At 50.8% G+C, this 25335-nt stretch overlaps 1 protein-coding gene across 1 annotated transcript; it reads right to left on the bottom strand.

Annotated features, from left to right (window-relative positions):
- Nucleotides 1-1034: 1034 nt before the first annotated feature.
- Nucleotides 1035-14550, bottom strand: KRT77 (keratin 77). The gene is made up of 9 exons (XM_036252788.1): nucleotides 13843-14550; nucleotides 8959-9173; nucleotides 7802-7862; nucleotides 6972-7067; nucleotides 5830-5994; nucleotides 3800-3925; nucleotides 3474-3694; nucleotides 3000-3034; nucleotides 1035-2558 (listed from the first exon to the last, which is right to left on the bottom strand). The coding sequence occupies exons 1-9, from the start codon at nucleotides 14473-14475 to the stop codon at nucleotides 2242-2244; spliced, it is 1869 nt and encodes a 622-aa protein (XP_036108681.1). The 5' UTR covers nucleotides 14476-14550; the 3' UTR covers nucleotides 1035-2241.
- Between the last annotated feature and the right edge of the window lie 10785 nt (nucleotides 14551-25335).

Genomic DNA, 25335 nt, shown 5'->3' with positions numbered 1-25335 from the left:
CTTCAAGTGTAGAAATTGCATGGTCTGCTCTCTCTCCTTCCTTTCAGGCAACCGCCTGCCCACCTTCCCCTCCACAGGCCCTCCCTCCGCAGGCCTGCCACCAGGACAGGTGAGATGTGGAGAAACTGCTCAGAGAGAATGTAAGGGTGTGTCTGAGCACACAATGTCTTATCAATGTGAGTTGCAGTCATATTTGAGTGAATCTCATATCCAAGTTTCATCTGTACTCCTTCAGGGAATGAGAAAGTAGGTCACATCTTTCATGAGACTTCTTTACACAGACTCAGAAATACCATGTAGCATGAGGCGACAGCTTAACTTGCTCCATTCTTGAATTTCTGCACCTATGCTTCCCTCGGGGCATCACTGAAAGACACCCCTGCCCATAACCCCCACTGGGTTCAGCCTCTTGTCTCCCCAGCTCAGTTTCTCCGGTGAGGCTGCCCCCTCTGACTCACACACATTCACCTTCTCTTAGCTTTGAGTCTCTGAGCAGACTGTCTGGAGGGCCCTTCCCTGACCTCCTGCCTACACCTGCTCTGACACTTTCTGTTCCACATTTCCAGCCCTCCAGGAACCTGTTGGGAAGTCCCTTCCCCAGCATTGACACCTGCTGCAGGTCCCACTGCTCCTGCGTGCTGGACACATGCTGATTTCTCCTCTCTCTGAACCTTCCCCTCCCCACAGCGTTTTGGTTGTAAGCATCTTTCAGTTCCAGAAATAAGTTCATTCAACATTGCATTCTCAGGGCCTACGCCACTGTCTGCCACACAGTAAGGGCCAAATAAATGCCTGTTGAACAGATGTGTAACTGACCTTTGAATGATCACGGTAAGGATTAATAAGATTATATCTGCAAGGTGTTTCAAGACTGTGTATTACTCGTGCAATAAAAAATAGTAAAAATAATAAACTTTACTTCCCAAATATGAATCATTTCAGAGGCCTGTAGAAATTTAAAAGTGAAATAACTCATCTCCTGACCAAAGAGCAGTTTGAGATCACAGACAAGTTTATTGTAGAAACGCCAGAAATGTCAAGCCCTTCAAGGTACAACCTTCACCCTGGAAATGAGGATGTCACAGCACTCCCCAGGGACCACACCGAGAGAATCATGAGCTTGGACGTTGTGTTAGGACTCAGCAAGCCAGTGAAGGTGACTTCAGGTCTTAGAAGCAAAGCCACCTTCCCACTCTCAAGGCCCATTAGTTGGCCAATACCTGCCCTTTGTTGTCCCCTTCAGCACATCTCACGCATCTTATGTAAAGCCCAAAGCGAGGAGGCAGGTTCTCACGCAGTGCTCAGTCACAGAGAACAGGAGGCAGAAGGGATTTCGCAGTCTGGGAAAGAGCACTAAGCTACCTTGTAAATAAGGGCAGCTCACAGCCTGGTTCAGACTGAACTGCCCAAGACGCAAGTCTGATCATTCACACTGCTCAGGGGCTGGGCACCTGGACAGAGCCTGGCTGGGCTGCATGTGCTCAGCTTGCTGGACAATTCTCAGGAGGGTCATTGTGGAGCAGATTTCAGAAAGGGCCAGGCTTCCAAAGAATGGAGCAGGAGGGGCAGGACAGAGCAGGAGGAATGCTCATCCATCGACTCTTCCCTTCGCTGCTCACGACGGCCCTCCCTGTGGACACTCGCTCAGCCCTCTGAAATACTCCCACCTGGGATGTTAATCCAGGGGGTAATGCTTCTTGAGACAGAGTCAGAATCAGGCCGATAGGACACAGTCTCCATCCACATGGTGAGACTACAGACCAAGAAGCAGGAATCAGTTTCTGGCACAGAGGAGCCCTTTACCAAGCTAGCTTGCCTTGCCATCAGCCACTCACCCAAAGGCCTCATTTGTGGGTCCCTGAGGGATGGAGTCTTGTTCCCAGGGCAGCCCAGGTTCAGGAAAGGGAGCCTGAGACTGAGGAACCTGGTGTGCTCGACCTGGGCTCTCATTACTGGCCTTGCAGATGCTCTTTACCTTCTGGCTAACCTGGGCCCTGGGTGCCCCGGGCAGGAGCAGGGCCCCTCAGTGGAGTCTGAGATGCAAGGCGACTGGCTGTGTTCTGCCTGCCAGCCAGTGCCCTGCATAGATAGATCTGCTGTTTGGGGCTACCCACCGGCTTCCTCCTCTAGAGTGGACTTTACTGGCAAAACTGCTGAGACCCATCAGAAAAAAGTAAGTATGGGGGGATCAGAGGGGTGTGAGGAGGGGACAGGAGCGAGGGGTCACAGAAACCTTCGCCTCTACTCCACGATGTGCTTGTGGGAGGTGTTGGTAGAAGTCTGGATGATCTGCAGTCTGGAGGAGCCGCCGCCTCTGCCCCCGAACTTGCTGCTGCTTTTGCTACTCCCTCCGTAGTTTCCACCGCTGCCGCTCGCGTAACCACCTCCACTGCCCCCTCCATAGCCCCCGCCACCCCCAAGGGAGGTGCCGCCGCCGCCGCCGCCGCCGCCGTAGCCCCAGCTGCTGCCGCCTCCGCCGTAACCTCCAGCGCCTCTTCCACCGCCTCTTCCACCGCCGCCTCCTGCGCCGCTGAGAGACACCTGGCTGCTCTGCACGGCTGCAAGGGACAGGGCGCCCAGACCGGGGTCAGAAGGACCTAGCAGGGGGTCCCCGCTTGCAGCCACCCCGGGCAGCCTCCCACACCTTTCATCGCTGGCAGCATCCGACTTGCAGAAAGATACATTGGATGGAAGTATTCCCATGTCTAAAGTACTCTTTACGCTACAAAGGCAGGTGCGGGCATATTTTCATTATTAATATACCCTAAAGAGTTCTAAGCTGTGCTGATTATTAAGGATTATAAAATTAAGATAAAGAAGAGCTAAAGCCATAATTTTTTTCAACGAATTTCCCAAGCTTTGCAGTTGTGTTTGCTCATTCATTCTCATTGTGTGGAACTGGAGGCCAAAATGCCCATTGCCAGTTCACTGCTGGGTAGCCCTGTGAAGCCCTCCCCCCTGAGCACCAACCAGCCCAGGCCCAGGGCACTGCTACTTACAGATGCTCACGTGGCTCTGCAGCTCTCCTGACATCCTGTAAAACCAAAGCACACATTAGCCAGACCTGCAAAGCCCAAAGGAAGACATGCAGCAGCCTGGAGACATCAGGAGCAGAGATGTCCCATGGGAAGCAAGAGCGTCCGCAAGCCTTGTGGTGCATGGGAAAGGTGTGTGCATGGGCAGAGAGGTAAGAGGGTTGGTGGGGCCAAAGGGATTTTAAGGATTTTCTTGAAGCCTTTTAGCACTGGGTGTCACCACCTGGCTGCAATCGCTTGGGTTGAGATATAGGAACATTCTACTTAATGGCAGGAGAATGAGGACCGTGACCCTGCCAAATCACACATCCTCTGCTTCTGACTTGAATGCTGCTCACCCTGGGCTACCGATCTTCCCAAAAAAGCTGAGATGGTCTTCTCTCCAAAAGTCAGTCCCACTACTCCAGCAGTATGCTTTGGCCCCAAAACATGGCCCACCTGCTCTCCTCGCACTCCAGCAGTCTGCGGTAGGTGGCGATCTCCACATCCAGGGACAGCTTGGCTCCCAGCAGTGCCTGGTAGTCACGCAGCAGCCGGGCCATGTGCTCCTTGGACTGCTGCAGGGCCTCCTCCATGCCCTGCAGTTTCTGCCCCGCGTCCTGGAGAGCCTGATCTCCTCTCTCCTCTGCATCCGAAATGACTCCACGCATCTGCTCAATCTGCTCGGAGATGGTCATGGAGAAGAAGCGTGCAAAGGAGCCCATCCAGCAGGGCACCATGGGAGGTGGCATGTCTGGTCAGCCCACCATGAGCACCCATCTCACCTGCTTCCTGACGTTGCTGATCTCAGCTTGCAGCCTCTGGATGTTGCGATTGAGGTCTGCAATCTCCATCTTGCTGATCTTCAGATCGTCGCCATGTCTTCCCGCTGTCATCTGAAGCTCCTGGTACTGAGGGTCAAAGGCAGCATCACCATCAACCTGCTACTCACCATGAGCCCCTCCAAGAGGGAGTGAATCTGCCTTCCCAGACCCTCCCCAAGAACACTTTTCCCTGGGAAAGCTCCCAAATCACACACACACACACACTCACACTTATACCAAACCTCCCTGATCTGAGCTGTGACCACACACACACACACACACACACACATACACACACACATACACACCCCAAGCCTCCCTCATTCCCACCAGTGTCTGGGCCAGCCCTACATCCCAGATGGACAGAGCTTCTTGATGCCCCTTTTCCTACATCTAGGCCTTCACACTGGTTCTACCCACACTGGGACACCCCTCACTTTTTCTACCCTCGTGTATTTCTTCCTACCCTTTTCCAGAATGATTTCCCTGGCAGTCAGGCCCTCATTTCCTCCGGGGCCCTCAGCATGCTCCGTGTTTATTTGCATTTTCCTCTCTATCTCCTTTTCAGTGTCTACACGGTCCCAGCAATAGGAACTCTATCCACAGGCCATGACTCTGAAAGAAGCTGTGGGGAGGGTTGGCTCAAGGAAATCTCAACTTTCTTTTTATTTTATTTTATTTTATTGTTGACAGTATTGCAGATGTCTCCCATTTTCTCCCCTTTTGCCCTCCTTCACCCAACCCCCATCGCACCCCAGATCTGTTGTTCTGTTCTATGCATCCATGCCTCTGGACCTACTTTGTTTGTCAGTTTATTTTGTTCTTTAGATTCCATTGATAAGTGAGATCATGTGATATTTGTCTTTCTCTAACTGGCTTATTTCACTTAGCATAATAGTCTCCAGGTCCATCCACGCTGTCTCAAAGGGTAAGAGAGCCTTCTTTTTCATAGCTGCATAGTATTCCATTGTGTAAATGTACCACAGCTGTTTCATCCACTCATCTACCGATGGGCACTTTGGCTGTTTCCAGACCTTGGCTATTGTAAATAGTGCTGCTATGAACATAGGGGTGCATATATTCTTTCTGATTGGTGTTTCGAGATTCTTAGGATATAGGAATCTCTACTTTCTGATGTTTTCACTGTTGCCATCTATCTCCCCAGTCTGATGTTGAAATTCATGCCAGTCAGAACATCTGCCTGTAGGACAGTGTGACAGAGGCCAGCGAGATTGGAGTTGGCCACAGGTAATCCACCCACAAAGTGGATCTCAGGTGCCAGGTGTTCAGAATTTAGTGTCTGGCCTTTGACCCTTACCTACAGAGTCTTCACCCTCCAAAAATGTCCAAGTCAATTTATGTTACAGAAGTAACCAAAGATGTGCCCACAGACTTAACTACAAAGCTGTTTATCTGAAAGTGAGGGTCTATTTTTAACATGGATACCACACCACTATTAAAGGCGATAGCAAATATTTACTATCACAGAAAGGCATTCAAAGTGGCAAGTAAAAGGGAAAAGTGCAAAACTATATTTCAAAAGACTGCATAATGAAAAATAAGAATAAAAACATTACAATGGTTGAGAGCATGAGTTGCAGATGACACATCTGGGTTTAATTAAGTTCTGCCTCTGCCACTTACCAGCCACAAGACCTTAGAGAAATTAGGTAATATCCTCTGTCATATGTGAAACAGGGGTAACAACATCCTTACCTCATGGGGTTGTTGTAAAGAGTAAACAAAATAACATATAAAGCATTTAGTGCAGTGTCTGGCACATGCATTGTCAATAAATATTAGCTACCAAGCACTGGTAGAAAATATGCTGACATATTAATAGTGGTTGAGGGAGATGAGTAATATTTATCTGTAATTTCTAACTTTTCTGTAACAAACATGTTTGACTTTAGAAGTGAGAGAAAGACAATCCAGGTTCCGGGAGGGGTGTTCAGTTCTGAGTGCTGCGCCTGGGCGGGAGCAGGGCTCACCTTGGTCTGGTACAGCGCTTCGGCCTCCTCCTTGCTCTTCTGTGCGATCATCTCGTACTGCATCTGCACCGCTTCGATGATGCTGTCCAGATCCAGAGAGCGGTTATTGTCCATGGACACGATGACATTGGTGTCACTGATGTAGGTCCGCATCTGGGACAGCTCCTAAAGACATGGACCACAGGCTGAACCCTTCTACTATCTGCCTGAGGCCTCAGTTTCCCTCTTCTGCTCCCCTCAAGGCTCTCTGGGGAAGCCAGAAGCCTGGGCCAGATGGGACTCTTGGGGGAAAGTTCTTTTGATTGTTTTTGTGTACTGAGAAGTCCCTTAACCAAAAGTAAAGGCACCCAGACCAGGGAGAAGAAAGAGCCTGGACTCCGAGCCCTCGTGGACGCCACGTGCCCATCATGCCGCTCCTGCGCCCGTATCTCCGCCTTACTCAGGCTTGGCCACACCTCGAGCTGTGAGTTCTGACGGCAGACCTGCTCCTTGAAAGCACCAGGGCTCTCAGAGGCAGTGGAGAGAGCTCCACCTGTGCAGCAACTCACACTAACTTTTGAGTCTGGACTCTACTGTGACTAACTGGACCACTGAACAAGTGCTTTCATCTCTCAGTGCCTCAGTTGTCTCATCTGTAGAATGGACATACCCAGGACATAGCAATATCCTAGCACAGCATCTGGCCCAGAGCAGTGCCCCCCACTTAGACATGGGTGACTGGAGGACAAGGGTGTTGAGAGCATCTTACCCGTCACCACTGCCATCTTCCCCCTCATTCCCTTTGAGATCCACGCTGTCTTCTCCTGTGGAGTTCCCTATAGCCCCCATTGACCTCTCAGCACTGATGAAGATTTCTGGTTCGTTTTGCCCATGAATGTCCTGGGTGTTAACCTTATTCCCCAGACAGAAGTGGAGCCAGCTTCACCTTGTCCTACCTCAGGACTCTCCCAGCCTCCATCTCCAGTGCGCCACCCCCCTTCCCCCCCCCCCCAGGACTCCTGAGCTCTCAGGGTTAAGAGGATGGTTGAGGGGACTGGGGAGAGGATTCCCTGGTGGACAATGTTTCGTTTCGGGCCTCCCTCTCTTACAACCCACACGCCTTGTAGGATGTGAGAAAAGACAAGGGTTTCTTACAAACTCACCATCTCAAATATAGATTTCAGGAAGTTGGCCTCCCCGAGCAGCACGTCCACCTTGGACTGCAGGTCCACTTTGTTTATATAAGCAGCATCCACATCCTAAACAGCAAGCAAAGGCAGACTGACTTCTCTGCCCAGGCACTGGCTGCCACCCGCGGGCTGGACGGCCTGGGCAAGGCGTGAAGCTTCTCTGGGTTTCTTTCCTTGCCTGCAAATGTCCTCACCTCACTCAAATAAGGGACCTGCAGACTCTGGCTTCCTGGACAGGAGGAAGTGTGACACCAAGTTCTCTGTCTTGGTCAGTCACACAAACACCTCACGTCCCTCCCCAGGTCCCAGGGCCATACATAACTAGCACTCAGAAGCTCTCAGTTAATTTCATTTCACTTTCATGACCCTGGAGAGATTAAAACAAAGATTCCTGCCCTGGCTGGTTTGGCTCAGCTGTTAGAGCATCGGCCCACGGACCAACGAGTTGCGGTTCGGTTCCGATCAAGGGTACGTACCTCGGTTGCGGTTCGTTCCCGGCCCTGGTCGGGTCATGCGGGAGGCAACCAGTTGATGTGGCTCTATCACATCGATGTTTCTCTCTCTCTCTCCCTCCCTCCCACTCTATCTGACAATAAATAGAAAAAGTATCCTCGGGTGTGGAATTTTAAAAATATATAATAAAACTCAAAGATTCCTAAATCTGTCCATTATCATCACTTTCAGACTTGGCCCTTCATTGTAAGGGCCCCAGAGCTTGGGCAACATGCTCAACAAGCTGGCCCCAAGGTCACCTAGTCCATCCACAGTCACACAGCCTCCCTCGGGACACCCTCGTTTCTCACCTTCTTCAGAATGACAAAGTCATTCTCATTGTTGGTCCTCCGGTTGATTTCGTCCTCATATCTGTAGGGGGAAGGGGAGAAACACAGACAGGCTGCAGGGGCGGCTCGGAGCTCCTTATATTTGTACTGCCCTGGACTCTGGCTGTCCTCGACCGGGCCGGCCACGCTCACTGGCAAGTTCTCCAGATCAACAAAGGAGACAATGACCCAAGGTGGAAAACCCAGAGCTACATAGAACACTCCCAAAGTGTCCATTTTTATTTGTAAATGTGTCAAGCTCAATCTTTTTTTTTTTAATTGAGAACTTAAAGTGATCACTTTTACTAAACTTTTTAAAGAGAAAAAAAATGTCACCTATGATTCTGCACCACCCCCAACACCTTTGGTGTGAATTTCATTTGTCCCTTTTCGATTCACACAAACTTGCCTCCCTCCTGGCCCGCGCAGTAAGCATGCCAAGGAGATGTTGAGAGCAGCACCCTGCACCCCAGCAAGGGGAGGGAAGGCCACTCCGTTGTCTGCAGGGTGCGAGAGCAGTGATATAGAATTAGACAGGTCCTGTCACCCCCGCCATTGCTATTAGTGATAACCAGTGCTCACTGAGTGCTTAGTAGGTGCAGGCACAGCCTCAGAACTTATTAAACACAACTTCATCTAAGCCAGTGGATCTCAAAGTGCGGTCCCCAATCTCCCAGGATCATCCACTTGGAAACATTAAAAATGCCAATACTCCAGCCTTATCCCAGACCTACCTGATCGATCTGATTTTAACAAGCTGATGCATACTAAATTCTGAGAGCCACGATCTACCCCCCACAGCAATCCAACGAGGAGGGTACTCGCTCTCCCCGCTTAACAAATGTGAAAACTTGTAGGCAGCCAGAAAATGGCAAAGCCCACACTGGAACTGAGGCTTATCTGGCTCCATGGACCTAGTCTGCCCTGTCCCCAAGCAATGCAATCGAGAGCTGACTGGCGATACCAGGGCTCCCATGTGCAAAATGGTGCCCCGCTATTGTGCAGTGCAGAGCCTGCATGGCTGTGCTTAGTGGCCCTGCTCCCGCCGCTTCACAGTAACACTGAAGCAGAATGTCCTGCCCATGAATCAGTTCCCCGCCACGCTTCTCCCCGAGCGCTTCTCCCGCCTGGCTCCTCACTTGTTCTTGTAGTCTTCCACCACACCCTGCATGCTCATGACCTCCGATCTCTGGCGCATCTGCTCTGCTTGGAGGAAGTCCACCTGCCTCCGCAGCTCGCTGATGTAGTTCTCCATGACAGGCTCCAGGTTGAAGTCCCGAGACGACGTGTCTACCTGCTGCAGCAGCTCCCATTTTGTTCGTAGCACCTGGTTCTGCTGCTCCAGGAATCGCACCTAAAAGCAAGAGCCCTCCAAGTTCACCCCGGTCATGGGTCTGAGAAGCACCCCAGTGGGGAGGGGGATGGGCAGCCCATAACATGTCTAGAGCTTAGAGCATCAGGATGGCTCTTCTAGGGACCAGAGAGCATCTCTTTCTTTGGGACCAAGACACATGAGCACAGTGTGGTTGCTGATGGTTGACCAAAGGCTGTAAAGTCAACTAACCTGAAATTAACACTGAGCTACTCTGGTATTGAAGGTAAATCCCTCCCATTGAGCCCCTTGTGTCCTTTAACTGCCCCCGTTCACACCACAGAGCTGCCACCAACCCGCTCTGTTTATCTGTGCCAACAGGAGGAGATGGTGAGCAGGCATCTGAAACACTGACACATCACAGGCGCATGTCTCTGGTTGAAGTGCTGGGACAAAGGAGAACAAGAGGAGGGCAGGAACAATTTGGCTTAGAATAGTAACGGATTTCTGAGCCAAATCGCCTGGGTGTCCCCACCAGCTTCACTGTCCGCCAGTGTTTTTCAGGAAAGTCACCTCATTTCAACACTTTTAGCACCCGGACAGAGTTTTAAAAGTAAATGCTCTCTATTTTTTTATGTTGTGTAATGCATTCCAGTATCCCAAAGTCAGGACTTTGGGGTTATCTAGTGTTCGGGGATCGCCCAGATTGCTATTTCCTCCGTTCACACAGAAAATCAAAAGTGGGCATCATCTTATATTCTCAGCACCTCTCTCCCAAAACTGTGGACACAAAGGTCAGGTGCAGGGTCCGGAGAGCTGGCCGGCTGTACAGACCAAGTGCATGGACCATCCTGTGCATGATGAGAACCAAACTCACCTCAGCTCTGCCGGCTGCCCGCAGACGGACCCTCCTCTTCCACGTCTTAGGAGAAGCCCGTGGATGCCGTTATGCTTGGCTCAGGTGAGCACACACACACGCTCCAGAATCTGTCTGGCAGCTGCGTATGTGGGCAAACCCCTTGCCTGTGCTGTCAGAATGAAACCCTGAAGAACCTCCTACAATACAGCACTAAGGAGGGTGCCAGAACCCCCGCCCTGAGACTGCCCATTGGAGGGTCCTGGTTAACTCCCTTTGGGTTCCGACTCCAGGCTAGAACATGTGTGTGGAGAGGCCACTGTTTCTCGTGGCCCATTTTTGTTTGACTTATCAAAGCCAGAGATAAGGCAAACCAGCTCTCACAGGTTTGTCAACACAGCTCAAAACACCCCTGTGAGAAAGTTCTGCCACGTGGCCTGTTTCACTCGGGCACTCCCAGGGAGTGGAGAAACCTACCGAACCCTCGAACCCTAGTTCATAGCCCTGTGTTGTGTTGCAGGATGAAAAGAAAGAATCTTATGGTCCCACAGGGAATCTCCACATCAAACAATGAGGGCGCAGTCAGACACCTCTGAGTGCTTGGGGCTTAGCCCGAGGCCCCCTGACTGTGGTTCTTGTTAGGCCACGCACACTACAAGGCAGCGGCTGGCAGAAGCTGGCTTCAGGGAGTGCAGGCGATTTTAATGGAATTGAACTAGAAAAATCGCTGAAAGCCATTGTGAATTTTCCCCAGGCTCCCCCAAACACTCCTGGGCTGTGCCCCCCATCAGCAATACTGAGGGGATACTCACTAACACATAAAATTTAGCATCGTGCTAAGCTAACCCTCGTAGCCCAGTCCACTTGACCTCTCGTGCCCCTCTCCCTCCTGTTCATGGCCTCCTGGTGCCCCCACAGCCCGGATCTCTCCAATTCTTTGCCTAGCTGACTCCTATTCACCCTTCAGATCTCAACTACAGTGGCCACCCCCTGGCATCCCCTCTTCATCAGCCCGTGACATCCATCATGATCTGCGGTCTTTGGGGGTATTCTAGTACAACCCTCTCTACTAGGTGTGAGCCCCGGGATGGCCGCCATGTTTGCTTTGCTCTCCAGTGGACACAGGTGCTGAGACACATGGACACACAGTGCCCAACACAGAGAAGACAGTGTATAAGTAGCATGAGCTAATGAAATGCTAAGAGCTTTGAAATTGCCTGGCATAGAGGATTCAGAGTCATCTGAAAAAGCTCAAGCCAGTGTCTCCATGGGAAGAACTGGACTCTCCCCCTTTTCTTCCTGAGGCCCCTTTCTCTTGTCATTATTTCTTTTTAAAACAGCATTTGCTTCCATTCCTGCTCTCTGAGAGTCAAGCTGGACACATGATGGGCTGACTCGATTTTTCATTCAACACAGATTTATTGAGCAATTATCATGTGCTTGGCATTATTCTTGATGCTGGAGATTCAATAATAAACAAAACAGACAAAATCCCTGCTTTCCAGGAGTTTATGTTCTATTTAGAGAAACAACTGTAAAGAAATGCGAGGTAGACAGTGTGTCCAATGACTGTAGGGCTGTGGAGAGAGGTGACACGGGACGGTGGATAGAGATGCTGGGATGAGGGAGCTACTTTAAACAGAGAGATCAGGGAAGGCTTCACAGAGACAGGGGCATCTGAGCTAAAACCTAACGGAGGTAGAAGGGGACATCAGCCCACTCTTTGGAGGGAGGAGTTCCAAGCAGAGGAAATGTTAAGTGCAAAGGCCCTGAGGTGGAACCATGCTTGGGGCCCTGGAGGCTGCAAGAATGCAATAGTGGCAAAGCAAGAGGAAAGTGGAAGAGGAGGCAGGGAGGGAGAGCAGGACCACTGCACACAGTGAGTCTGTACCCTGGGGAGCTAAATTCCAGCGCTCACTTTGTTACTAAAAGTTGCAGCTTGAGAGCTGTTCCATCCGGTGGTGGCAACATTGCCTAATTCTCACAAATGCAAGCCAGGGGCAAGCAGCAGCTTTGGGTTGGAAGGCCCGATTATATAGAATCCTATAGGAGCTTGGCTTTTATTGTAAATGAGACAAGAAGCCAATGGAGGAATGATATGATTTATTGATTGATTGATTGATTATCCTCACCCGAGGACATTTTTGCATTTATCTTCCGATAGAGTGGGAGGGAGAGAGGGAGGAAGAGAGAGAGAGAGAGAAACATCTATGTGAGAGAGACACATCGAGTGGTTGCCACCCACACGACCCCAGTCGGGGCTGGGGACAAACTGCAACAGAGGTACGTGCCCTTAGCAGGAACAGAACCCGGGACTCTCTGGTCCGCAGGCTGGCGCTCTAACAGCTCAGCCAGATTGGCCAGGGTGGATATGACATTTTTAAAGAATAGCTCTCATGTGGTGCTAAGAATAGGCTGGATAGGGTTAAGAGTGAAAGCAGGACCAGATCAAAGGCTGGTGTCAAAAGTCTTGCAGGAGAAGCCTTCTCCCTTCCTGCCAGGTCAAAGACTTCCTGAGTAAGAAGCCTCTGCTCATGGTCACCACAGACCATGCCTTTGGGAAAGGACAAGAAGCCACAGTTTCCTGCATCCTGGCCTCTGCGCACAGCCCCATGCCACAGAATTGAACAGATGTCTTATTAATGGCAGAAGCCACAATCCAAATAGAGTCTCTGGAGATCAGCTGCCAGTAGCCCAAGGACATTTCACTGACCCCTTCCCCAGCCTGCTTTTGTTCCTGCTTCCTCCTTGATCTAGCCTTGACCTCCCAGCAGTGTTTCCTTCACCTGTTACCTCCTTGCTCCAGTCACACCCTCCCAGTCCCTGTCGATGCCTGTGGTGTGATGATATTCAACCAAATTTCCCATCCACGGTGATCAAAGTAGCCAGAAGCACTTTGATAGCACTCTGCTGAGGCTGTCACTGGGCTTAGCACTCACCTCCTCCCTGCTCACACACTGTCCACCCCCAGCATTTACCCTGATATCAGAGGCTGGGTCTACAACCCAAAGCTGGACCTTGGCCATGGCTACTCTGCTGTCAGACCACAGGTCAAGCTCTTGTCTCCACACAGAACTCCTGTGGGGACTGAGGGAAAGTCACTGTGAATCTAGGGGCTTTTGTACCCCCAGGGTCTTCCCCACTACATCCCGAAGGGCAAAAAAGGCCTTCTGGGGAACCTACAGTAGCCACCATGCCTCCACCCTTAGACAAAAGGAAATGTGGAGCAAGGTGTTCCCCGTGGGTCTCCAACCAGCCTCTGCCTAGTGATTTGGACTCAGGCCAAACCCAATCTAAGGTTTGATCAGGAAACTAAGGGGAGGGGCTTCAAAAACTTCATCTGGCTCATTCTTGGCCCTTGATGAGCTAGAATGAGGAACTCAGAATTCTACTTATCGTGCAGTTGACTTTAGTCCCCAGTGTCACCCGCCAGGGCATTCGCCTAGGTTCTGCCACAGCTCCTTGAGGACAGGGGATCACCCTGTGGCACACTGTCTGGAATATAATAGATGCTTAGTAAATGTCTGTGGGATGGATGAGTGATGGGTAGATGAATGGATGGAAAGTGAATAACTGTGAATGAGAACGCGATTACAATATCACGTATTTTGTCTACCGGGAATTTTCACACCTCCTATCTGCTTTCCTGCCACATGGAAAGATAGAAACAATTTCCTAAAGTTGAATTGAGGCCTAAATGAGGTAAATGCTTTCTTAAGGTCCCAGAACATACACATCTGGAAATAGTTGTCACCACAAACCAAGACAGCACAATGTGGCGAGCGACAGCAGGGCACAGGACCCTCGCAGTCACTCGGCCGGGCCCAGTACTCTGCCTGCCCCTCAGGCACTCACCTTGTCAATGAACGAGGCAAACTTGTTGTTGAGAACCATGATCTGGTCCCGCTCCTGGGTCTTGACCCTCTGAATTTCAGGGTCCACCTCCAGGTCAAGTGGCTGTAGGAGGCTCTGGTTAATGGTCACCTGTTGGATGCCCCCCAGGGGACAAGAATAACCAAAGCCCCCAAGCCCAAAATTGCTACCCCCAAAACCACCTCCTCCATAGCCACCACCTCCAAAGCCACCACCCCCAAAAGCACCACCTCCAAAGCTACCACCTCCAGAGCCACCACCCCCAAAACCACAGAAAGTGCCACCTCTAAAACCACCACCTCCAAAGCCGGCACCCCCAAAGTTTCTGGCCCCTCCAAGGCCCCCTGCCCCTGCTCCCCTTCCCTGGCGGAAACCACTGGTGCTTCTTCCCACTAGGTTAACTGAGATACTTTTAGTGCCACCTAGATTGTAGAGGCTGTGGGAGCCAAACCCCTTCACATGGCTGCCGTACCCACCACCGTCACACCTGCCTCGGGCCTGACACACGGAGCTCACAGCCCATCTGCCACCACCAGAGCCTGCAGAAGAGCCAAGGCTGTAAACCCGCTTGCTCCTTGAGCTAAACGCCGACCGAGAGCTAAACTGGCGGCTCATGGTTGCTGGAGCATCCAGGCAAGCAGACAAGAGACAGGGCCCAGCTGGAGGGAGGCAGAGACAGGGCAGGGCGGGAAGGACGTGACTCCTCTGCAAGAGATCTGGCTCGGTCTCTATATATACACACGCAGGCACGGACTGGGCAGGGCACTTTCTGAGTCTGGCAGGGGAGTGTTTATGTTTAGTTTGCCTGCCAGCTCCATCTGTTTAAACTTCATACCTATGAGTTGCAGAAATTGCACTGTAGACAAACTTCCCCAACTTGATCATTTATCATTCATCTCTTGCCAGTTAGAGATCAGAGTGCAATAATCACTCAGGATCCAGTTGCTGGAAACTCCTCTACAAGTTTCCCCCAAATTATTAGTTGATATCTTCTTAAGAAACTCCGCCACTGAGTTGCTTGTTTTGGGGGGTGTGCCCAGGAGATCCAGGACAAAGCTAAGGGTTGTCTAGCCACTTAGGGACCACAGCTGGGACAAGGATGGACTTGTGATGGGGCAAAAGTTTTGTCCCCATCCCCTGGTTCTGCTCCCCATTGTTATCATCATCATGCACACCCCAAATTCTAATCACATGAAAACATGGTATTGTGGTCACTGAGTGAAAGCCAGGGGACTCTGTCCAAGACTGACCACACTTTTCTGGCTACATCACTGCTTCTGTCTACACTGCAGGCTCCTCAAATACAAACATTCATGTTCCTGCAGCACTAAAGGCCCGTGATTGTAGATCCATTGAGCATCTACCAGGACCTAACGTTGTCTTCTAGACCAAAAGACAAACAATCCTGAAATCTCTCTCTTTTTCTTTTCATTCTCAATCTATTTATTATAAACCAATGTTTTTGTAAAACAGAAAATAAATTATTTTTAAAGGGAGATTTTTTAAAGTTATACAAAATACAAGCCCCGGTTGTTTATTTTAGATTCATCAGACATAAAGTTATTCTATCGCAAAAAAGAAAAATATTAAGTTCCTAAATATTTATTCTCAAATTCAGTGTTTGTCTCCTCTGAAGTCAGTAATAAAGTTCCCTGGGCCAGCGCTGGTGTGCAGGCCCACGTTCTGGGAAGCACTGACCCAGGCAGCAAGCAGGGGTGAAGTTCATTCAAGGAGCATCAGTGTCAGTCAACAAAATATGTGCATGCCCTTTGGACTCAAATAGATGGTAGCTATCATCCGAAACTTGACGACGATGATGATGATGATGATAAATACCAAATAACGTGGGGGGGGAAGCCCTCAGTGTCCTCACTCAGAAATATGATGGCTTGCTCACTTGGATACAATTATTTTAAATAATCATCATGGAAATTGGGGTGATGAATACATAATACAATATACAGATGATGTATTATAAACCAATGCTTTTTCTCTTTATTGATTTTAGAGAGAGAGGAATGGAGAGGGGGAGAGAGACAGAAACATCGATGAGAAAGAACATCGATTGGTCACCTCTTGCATGCCCCTCACTGGGGATTTGGCCCTCAACCTGGGCATGTGCCCGGCCTGGGAATCGAATCAGTGACCTCTTGGTGCATGGGTCAATGCTCAACCACTGAGCCACACTGGTCGAGCACCAATACTTTTATTGTACACCTGAAACCCATATAATTTTATTAATCCATGTCACCCCAATAAATTCAATAAAAAAGAAAAATATAAAGTATATTGAAAAATAAATAAGTAAATAAAATTATCATCAGGGAAACCATGTAGCAGCATTGGAAATGCTTGTGATACAATGTTAAATAAAGCTAAATATACAATGAACTCATCAAAATTAAGAATGCAGAGAAGCCAGGCCTAAAAAGTTACATGGAAAGTGAATTGATTTATCAAAGATTATAGGAGGGATTTTTTCCCGAATATTTTAAATGTCCTTTGCCTTTATATTTGAGCAACAAGTAAATATTTTTGCAAAAGTGGGGGCTGAAATCACAGCTGCAATAGAGGTGGGTGAGAGAAAGAAGCAGAGAGGTGTTGGGGAGCGGCGGGGAGGGAAGGCATCCGAGGCTGGGAGGGGCTCTGTGGGCAGCCTCCGGCCTCCACGCCTTGGTATCTCCTCAGTAACTCCGTAGTGAACCATCTCCAGGAGACACTGCAGGATAGAAGAGAGGGAGCCTGACATTTACTGTCACAAGAGCTGGTTTCAGCTCCCAGCCCTACTTCTACCCACCTATGATCTTAGGCAAGTCGCCCACTCTAGGGCCTCAGATAGTTAAAGGAATCAGAGCATCTATTTCTCAAGGAGTCAAGGCTTTAAAGCATGTAGAAAAGCACAGAACACTATACTGCACTGAACAAACATAAATATAGCTACTTTCAGATCCTGGTAGGATGATCAGCGGCCCCACTCGCCTGAACTGGCCATGCTGAAGCCGGGATAGTCCAGGCAAGTCAAGAGAGTTGCTACCCTGGTCCTGGCAGCTCAGGTCCGCACCTAGTCCTGACCCGAATCCCTTCAGGGAGCTTCCAGTAGGAGAGGGAAGCCCCCGGGTGCGGGGGCCATTAAGGAGAAAGCCAGTAGAGTGAGAGGAGAGAGGGGAGTGGAGCCGAGGCCCGGGACATGTCCCTGAGAGCTGCCCGAAGTCAGGAACTCCGAGCCGGCAGAGTCCAGAGAACAGGCAGAGGGCAGGATCCTTGTGCTCAGCTTTGTAAACTGGTTTGAATTCTGGCTCTGCCCCATCCTGACCCGCTGGCTTAGACACACGCTTAACTCCTTGAGCCTCAGTCCCCTGGCCTGTGAAATAAAGATAATAATACCAGCTCCACATGGAGACGATAGTAAGTAGCTGAGATCAAATATGGAGGAGCACTGAGGAGCTGGAAACTGAGGAGTCAGACAAGCCAGGCTCCTTCCTACCGCACCCCCTCCCACATCCCTCCCACTGCAGCCCCCCGGGACTCGGGGCCACTGGAGCCCCCGCAACTGCAGCACTGTCCGCACGACTCACTTCCAACCATCGCGAAGAACACAAATAACCAACCGCTTCGCTTCTGTCTCCACTGCCGAGAAGATTGATAGGAATCTCACCCAGCTTATGTTCCCCCTCATGCTAAATGTGAGGAATTGTTAAATTGTGATAAAACTAAAGAGCACGCCCCAGGAAGCAGAGTTTGGAAAACCTCTGGTCTCTGGCTGTGGTCAGCTGCCACCATCCAATGCCAACACCCTGGCCTATCTCCTGTCATCTGGGTGACCCCTGGGGGGCTGCTGTCACTCCCATAGGGCTGGGGAGGGGGCCCAGCGAATACTACTAACAGAGCCTTCGGTGTAGGGTGATAACTATTCTCTAGTCCCTCATAACAAGAGGGAATGGCTTAAAATGAAGCATAAGAGATTTCACTTGTCCCCAAAAAAGATACTTAACTTCAGGTCAGTATTAAATGGTGGGTCAAGTTTCTAGAACACATTTCTATCCCTAAAGGATACCCTTCAACTGGTTGGACAGCTTAGAGAAGTAGTTTCTAAACTTAATACACATTGGAATCACCTGGAGAGCTTCAACACCATAGGTGCCAGGCCCACCCCTAGAGGCTAGATCTCACTGGGGTGTATCTCAGCTTTGGGAGTTTGAAGGGTCTCAGGTGGTTTTCAGGGGCAGAAATGTTTGGACACCACTGGCCTGGAGGAAGCGGAAGGATGAATGAAATGGCCTCTTCAGATCCCATCCAGTCTGAGGACAAAAGAATAATACTGATCATAATAACAACAGCTAACCTCTTCTCGAGTGCCCTTAGTGGGCAATGCACTGTGTTAGGTCTGCATGGACAGTCTTGTTAAATCTAAAGATCAGTCCTGGCCGGTTTGGCTCAGCGGTTGGAGCGTCGGCCTGCGGACCAGAGAGTCCCGGGTGTGGTTCCCGCTAGGGGCACATACCAAAAAAAAAAAAAACTAAAGATCAGCAGTCTTTGGAGAGAGACGTGACCCTTTTCTCCTCTCCACATCGCTCCCCACTAGATCTCCTTAAAAGAAAGAGGAGGGTCAGTTGAGGGCTCATCTTGCCCTGCTAGTCTCCCAGGTACTGAAATGAGGGCTGCCAAGAGGGTGAGGCCCAGGGCAATTATCAGCCACCCGATCACAGTCTCGGCAGCGGTGGGAGGCAGGGTTGGAGAGGAGTTGGTGTGACTGGCAGGGTCAGCCCTACAGGTCTGCTCCCCATCTCACCCTGCATCACCCAGGTCTGGAGGTGGAAATCACAGGGCAGCACAGGAGTGTGGCAGGGGTGTGGGACCCAGGCTGGACCCTTAGGCAGAGAAAAACAAGGAGGGAGAATTTCTTCCACCAGCCCCTGCCTGGGAAGGAGGGGAGAGCTGCAGCCCTGGGGTAGGATTGGGGGCCTTTAATCTCCTTGAAGTGGGAGCTCACGGACACCTGAGCATCAGAGGAAGGCAGTGGTGTGCCGGGGGTCAAGGGGACCCGCCTCCTAGAACTGAATTGAAGCTCCTGGAGCTGGCTTCCTCCACCTTCAGACCACTGTTCTCCCTACAGAAGTGTCAGACCCAGACAGGTGATGAAGACCATCCACATGGCACCTTCATTTTATGAAAAGAAAATAAATGCAAAGAGAGGAAGGACCTGGTCAAGGTTGGTGGTGCAGCTAGAACTAGTCAGGCATCCCCCCTCCCAATCCGAAAACGAGCAGGGCCTGTGAGGAATTCCCAGCAGCCTCAGGGCTCCTGCAGCCTGGGATGCTATATGGGGAGCGCCCTCCAATCTCTGTCAGGCCCGCCTGCAGCGTGAGGAGGTGGTGCTGGGCACACAGGAACACCCCTGGTAAATCCTCCTGATTTCTCGGGTAATGTGGGTTTTGAGGCAACAACTAAGCGTTTAAGCTCCTCCTCAGGCTCCAAAGCCAGGCTCCCACTTTGGATATCCTTTTGACTAGAATCCTAGGGCCCACCTGAACACTAAGGGTCAAACATTAAACCTAATGGGTGTTCTTGGGCCAGAAGGCCTCGCGAGGTGTCAGAGCAGCCCTGCACATTCCCATGGCCAAGGTCCAGGGATAATATTGATCCGGGCATATCAAGCTCTTTCATCCAACATGCTGGAAGTCATGACTATTTATACAACCACTTATAAAACAGGCAATTAACTCTTGTCTCTGAGGCAAGGGGAGCGGCTGCGCAGGTGAGGGCCCAAAGGAAAATAAGGCTGCAGGTTAGACTCGGATTGGATTTCCAGAGAAACTGCAGGGCCCCAGCAGGGGACAGGAGTCATTTACAAAGCTATATGTGGTGGGGTGGGACCAGAATCTGAAATTCACGGTGCGGGGGCGCAGAAGGGAGTAAGACCTGTGGGAATTTTCAGACCAGATCTTACCTTGCCTGTGGCAGGAGAGATTCAAATGCTATGCAAACACCAGGCACTAACAACGTGTTAGTATACCCTCCATTTAAAGAATAGGTGGGTCCTGAAATGTGGCCATAGATAGTAATGACCCTTTATTGAACTCTTACAGTGTGCCCGAAGTTAAACAGGTGACATCATTCAACTCACGCAACCTCATTTTACTGATGAGATTTGGAGTGGGGGGTGTGGGGGTAGGGGGGTTGCCGAGCAATTTGATGACAGTGACACAGCCTGTAAGTGGCAGGCCCAGATCGCACCCAGGCAGCCTGGTTCCAAAGCCTGGGCACTTCTCACTGCACAGTATTACTTTCTGTTTCCGAGGCAGCTTAGCGGGGCTTTGGAGTTAGGCTGCTGGAATCTGAATCCTGGCTCCACCGCTTACTAGTCATATGACCCTGACGTTCATGGATCTCTGTGTGCTTCATTTGTAAAGTGGATGTAACCACACTGCCTACCTGTGCTAAAATTAAAAGAGTTACTGATTACAAAGCTGCTAGCAGAGTACCAGGCAAATTGTGAGAGCATCAGTTTCAGCAATTATTATACTGCTGCACAATATATGCCAGTTTCTGTTAACCAAACTGTATTTTCCACCAGCTTCCCTTAACAAATCAGGAAGTGAGCAGGAAAACATGGCCCTGTGAGGTATTGCAAGACATGCAAAAGATGCAGAAAAGCTTTTCTGTAATCATCTACTTACCACAGCAGTATCTTGATAAAGTTTGAAACAAATCAAAAGCATCTGGTTCGCCACTAGGCTAAAGGCACCCCCTCCACACTGTGTTCACTGCCTCGGGGGGACGCTTGGACAACAGTGAGTTTGCTTTTGAGTGACGAGGCTATAACCCCTTGCAATGCAGACTGCAGTGGACAGCCCCAGGCTCCCCTCTCTCTGAATTAGACTATTCCAGGTAAGCTTTTCACTCTAGAGCTAGAACATGCTCTGTCAAAGCTGTAGTTTATGTTGTGTTTTTCTAGGGGGTGAGCATTTGGCTGTCTCACAGCTATGTGTTTACGTAGCTAAGAGCTGTGATCACCAGGTGTGTCCTCTCTTTCTGCTTATCTGACATCCTTTGTTAGTCTTTTATGCTAATGAGGGCCATGCGGTGTGAAGAAGGTACTCAGTGCATGTACTCATCTGTTTGTCCACCTTTTATTTTGCTTCGCCCACTTGCGTGTCCTTGTTTGAGAGGGGCCTCCCTGCCCTGCACTGAACCCGTGTTCTATCCAAGTACTTCTGCTCTGCCTTGATTATGTGCTGTGTCTGGGCTAGGGGTGGGGGTGACCTGTCATGGGGCCATCCTAAGTTTTGTCAGCTCTCATAACTCTTCATATTTGAAGGCACCATCTTAAACATATTAAACATGTTCAAATCTACTCTCAGCATATATCATTTTTGCTATAAAACATTTGAATTTTTATAATTGCTTTTGAAAATACGTGTCTATCAGTAACTCACTTGATTATGATTAACTGCAATTAATGGGCAATTTCAGACATATTTAGAATTACGGAAATGCAAAAAAAATCTAACCTACAACTTTTTTCAACTGTCATGACATTTTTATTCACTGAAAGTCTTACCTATTGAGGAAGTTGAGCTATGTCATCGTGGTGTCCAGCGGATGGAAAGGCCTGGCCCTCTCCCCTGGGGACTCTCAGAACTTCCTCCCTGGGTGGGACTCCCGGCCCAGGCCAGAGCTTCGTGGGGGACAGGGATGCAGGAGTCCACCGGCTGTGGAAATCAGGCTCCACGACCTCGGGATCCAGAATGAAAATCCTACCACTGTGTCTGAAACAATGCCTTTAGTGACGATACAGAACAGAGATTTCTTTTCTCGCAGTCAAGAAGGGGCAAGTAGGCTAGTGGGAGATCAAAGCACCAGCAGAAGGTGGGAGCCAGGGGGGTCAGGGGGTCCCCTGGCTACAAGGGTGCCAATGGGCTGGCTGGGGCTTTCCCATAAGGCAGTGGGGATGTGGCTGGGGTGATGACACCCATGGGACAGGGACGGTGACAGGGCCAAGCTCCTGAGCACTGCCCAGTGGCCTGGCCTTGCAGGGGTAGATGGTTTTTCTGCCTCTGGGCTGTGATGAGCCTTCTGTGAAGGCAGGGCTCCCGGGCACAGGTCAGAAGAGTTGAGAAGGGGTCCCAAGGGTTTTTGGAATCACACATAGAGCTGGGGTGTGCGGGCAGTGACGGGGACTGAAGGCCTGGGGACACCTTGGGCGCCTGGTTCAGAATTTGTGATGGGATCACTGGCTCTGGGAGGAGCTTTGTGAGACCGGAACCCAGCTACTGCGGCTGCTGCCCCCGCCAACAGTGCCAGAGCCCCGGGAACTGGAGAAGCCCCCCAACCCCGAGCCTCCGCCACAGCCCAGGACGCCGCGGCTGATGCCCAGGCCCCACTGCACAGGCCTCCAGGGCCCCCAGCTCCTCCTCCCAGGGCACCGCTGCTGCTGGAGGTGGTGGTATGGATCACTCTGCAACAAGTATTTGAGGTCAGGGAGCCCGTGGGAGGTCTGCCCAGCATGCCCCAATCCCCAGCCCACCTCCCCTGGGAGCCACCCTTCTCTGCCTCCCTGTCATCTCCGGGTACTGCCCACTGAGATTCCGCAGGAGGTGGGTAGGGCAGGCAGGACAGGGAGGGAGGCTGGCCCCTCTGGGACCCAGAACTGGGTTATGCTGGACATTACTCAACAGCTCCTTCCACCTTGCAGACAGGATCGTCTAACCAGCGCCGGCCCACCCTATTCCGAGACCTGCAACCCCTCCCCAAAGAAAGAACCGGGTACTCAGGGATGCTTGCGGGACTCGGGCACTCCCCAGACATCCTGGTGGAAAACCAGAGCTCACTGCCAGCCATCTGCACCAGCCCCTGCCTTCCCCTGAAGCATCTTGACTAGGTCAACAGCAGCGAAAGCCTTGGTCCCCAGCTCTTTCCTAATTCACATTGACAATAAGAAATATGCTGGGCCTGGCCGGGTGGCTCAGTTGGTTGGATCATGGTCCTACACCAAAAGGTTGAGGGTTCGATTCCCAGTCAGGACACATACCTAGGTTGGCCATTGGGGTGTATGGGAGGCAACCAATGGATGTTTCTCTGTCACATCAATGATTCTCTCTCTCCTTCGTCTTTCTCTAAAAATCAATAAAAACAGATCCTTGGGTGAGGATTTTTAAAATAATAATCATAAATTTCTCAAAAAGATGTACGCTGGATAGATGAGCAGTCATGACATGCATTCCTCTTTCTATTGGGTAAGGTTGGACTTAAATGATTACTCTTTCCCCTAACATTCTCCCAGAGGATTATTCCTGGGTCAGCCCAACCTCTCTCCACGCTTCAGGATGCTCTTCATTCAACAAGTATTATTGAAACTCACATGGGCCAGAGACCTGTACCACAGTGCCAGCCTACAGGAACGCACTCTTCAGAAACCTACAATTAAGCCAGTAATAAAGAAATAGCCCTGAAATAATATTTACGCCTATGACTCCTCTTTGCAGACATATGTTTTACAACTAAAACATGAGAAATAAAGGGTAGGGAAATCTATTCGAGATAAGGTTCTGATAGGGTCTCTATTGCACAGAAAACAACTTTCCTGGATGTCTAACAGCATCTTAAAAGGAGAAGGCCCGGCCCTGGTGGGTTTGGCTCAGCAGTTAGAGTGTCGGTCCGTGGACCAATGAGTCCCGGGTTTGATTCTGGTCAGGAGCACGTACCTCAGTTGCCGTTTGTCCCTATCCCTGGTTGGGTCGTGCAGGAGGCGACCAGTCGTTGTGGCTCTGTCGCATTGATGTTTCTCTCTGTCTCTCTCTCTCCCTCCCTCTCACTCTGTCTGATGATACATGGAAAAATGTCCTCAGGTGAGGAATTAAAAAAAAAAAAAAAGGAGGAGGTCCGGCCTGCCTATGGCTATCATCCCCTCCAGCAGCACACACAGTACCTGGCATCAGGGTCAGGCAGGAAAGCCGCCAGGGCCCCCTGGGAACCAGAGGGTCACCCACCAACCTCTAGGAGGGTTCAGTAGGTGGCAGTCTCCATGTCCAGAGCCAGCTTGATGTTCATCAGCTTCTGGCTCAGAAGCTGGGCCAGGTCCTCCTTGGCCTGCTGCAGGGTGGTCTGGAGATCCTGAAGCTTGGCATTGGCATCCTCGAGGGCCACTTTCCCATGCTGCTCTGCACCAGCAATGGCTGTCTGCTGGTAGGTGTTCTGGGTGTGGAGGTCAGGAGTCCAATTTAGAGGGCAAACATTTCAGATGCCGGAGCCATCTTAACCAGTGGGCTAGACGTCCTTGGGCAGAAAAGCCAGAAGGGTCAGATGTACGAGGGCCACCTATGCCCCATTCCAATTTGAGGGTTGGGAGGAAGGTGTACAGAGTTCCTGTGTCTGGCCCTGGCCGGTTTGGCTCAGCGGTTAGAGCGTCGGCCTGCGGTCCGGAGAGACCCGGGTTCGGTTCCCGCTAAGGGCACGTACCTCGGTTGCAGTTTGTCCCCGGCCCTGGTTGGTTGTGCGGGTGGCAGCCACTCGATGTGTCCCTTCACGTCGATGTTTCTCTCTCTCTCCCTTCCTCTCTCTCTCCCTCCCACTCTATCTGTACAAAAAAATGGAAAATATCCTCAGGTGAGGATAAAAAAAAACAAACAAACAAACAGAGTTCCTGTGTCTGTAGTCTAACTTTTCTCCCTCTCCCTCCACCCACTTCCTTCCCGACACTGCCTTCAGTGTGATCACATCGGAAGAAGCGTGTAATGACAAGGCCCAATTGGTGGAGTAGAAATGGAAATGTCTCCAGCAGGAAACTGAATGCAGCCTAAAGGACTCAGTTAAGGATTTCTCAGCCTTGGCACTACCGACATTTTGGGCAGGATAATTTTTTGTCGGGTGGGTCTTCACACATTATAGGATGTTTAGCAACTTCCCTGGCCTCTACCCACTAGACTCCAGTAGCACCCCCACCCCACCCCTAGGTGTGACAACCGAAACTGTTTGCACACATTGCTGAATACCTCTGGTGTTGAGGGTGAGGGTCATACCTCCTCCTTCTCTGAGAAGCGATGGGTTAGAGCAGCGTCAGAGCTCCCTGGTTAGAAAGACCAAACCAGTGAGAAGGCGAGGGAACCGCCGTAGTGGAGAGGAAGAGAATGCCTCCCGGGCAGGGTCTGCTTCCTGGATGGCCTGCCCAGGTGGGTTGATGGGGGGACAAGATTCTCTAAAGCTGCATGATGGTGTCACCCACCTTGCTCTGGTACAGGGCCTCGGCCTCGGCCTCACTCTTCTGGGCGATCTCCTCACACTGGGCCTTGACCTCAGCGATGATGCTGTCCAGGTCCAGGCAGCGGATGTTGTGTCGCTGGTGTCTGACTGCGTCTGGGACAGTTCCTGCAGGGCCAGGCAGAGATGCCCGCTCCTGAGCAGACCCCATACTGGGGCTCCCCAGAGGACAGGGAGCCACCAGCGTAGGACAGAGGGCTGGAGACTGACTGGGGGACA

The sequence above is a fragment of the Molossus molossus genome, unplaced genomic scaffold (genome assembly GCF_014108415.1).
Source record: "Molossus molossus isolate mMolMol1 unplaced genomic scaffold, mMolMol1.p scaffold_m16_p_10, whole genome shotgun sequence".
In the NCBI taxonomy this organism is placed as follows: domain Eukaryota; kingdom Metazoa; phylum Chordata; class Mammalia; order Chiroptera; family Molossidae; genus Molossus; species Molossus molossus.
Note: the sequence above shows the minus strand (reverse complement) of the source record. Positions and strands in the feature narration are given on the sequence as shown.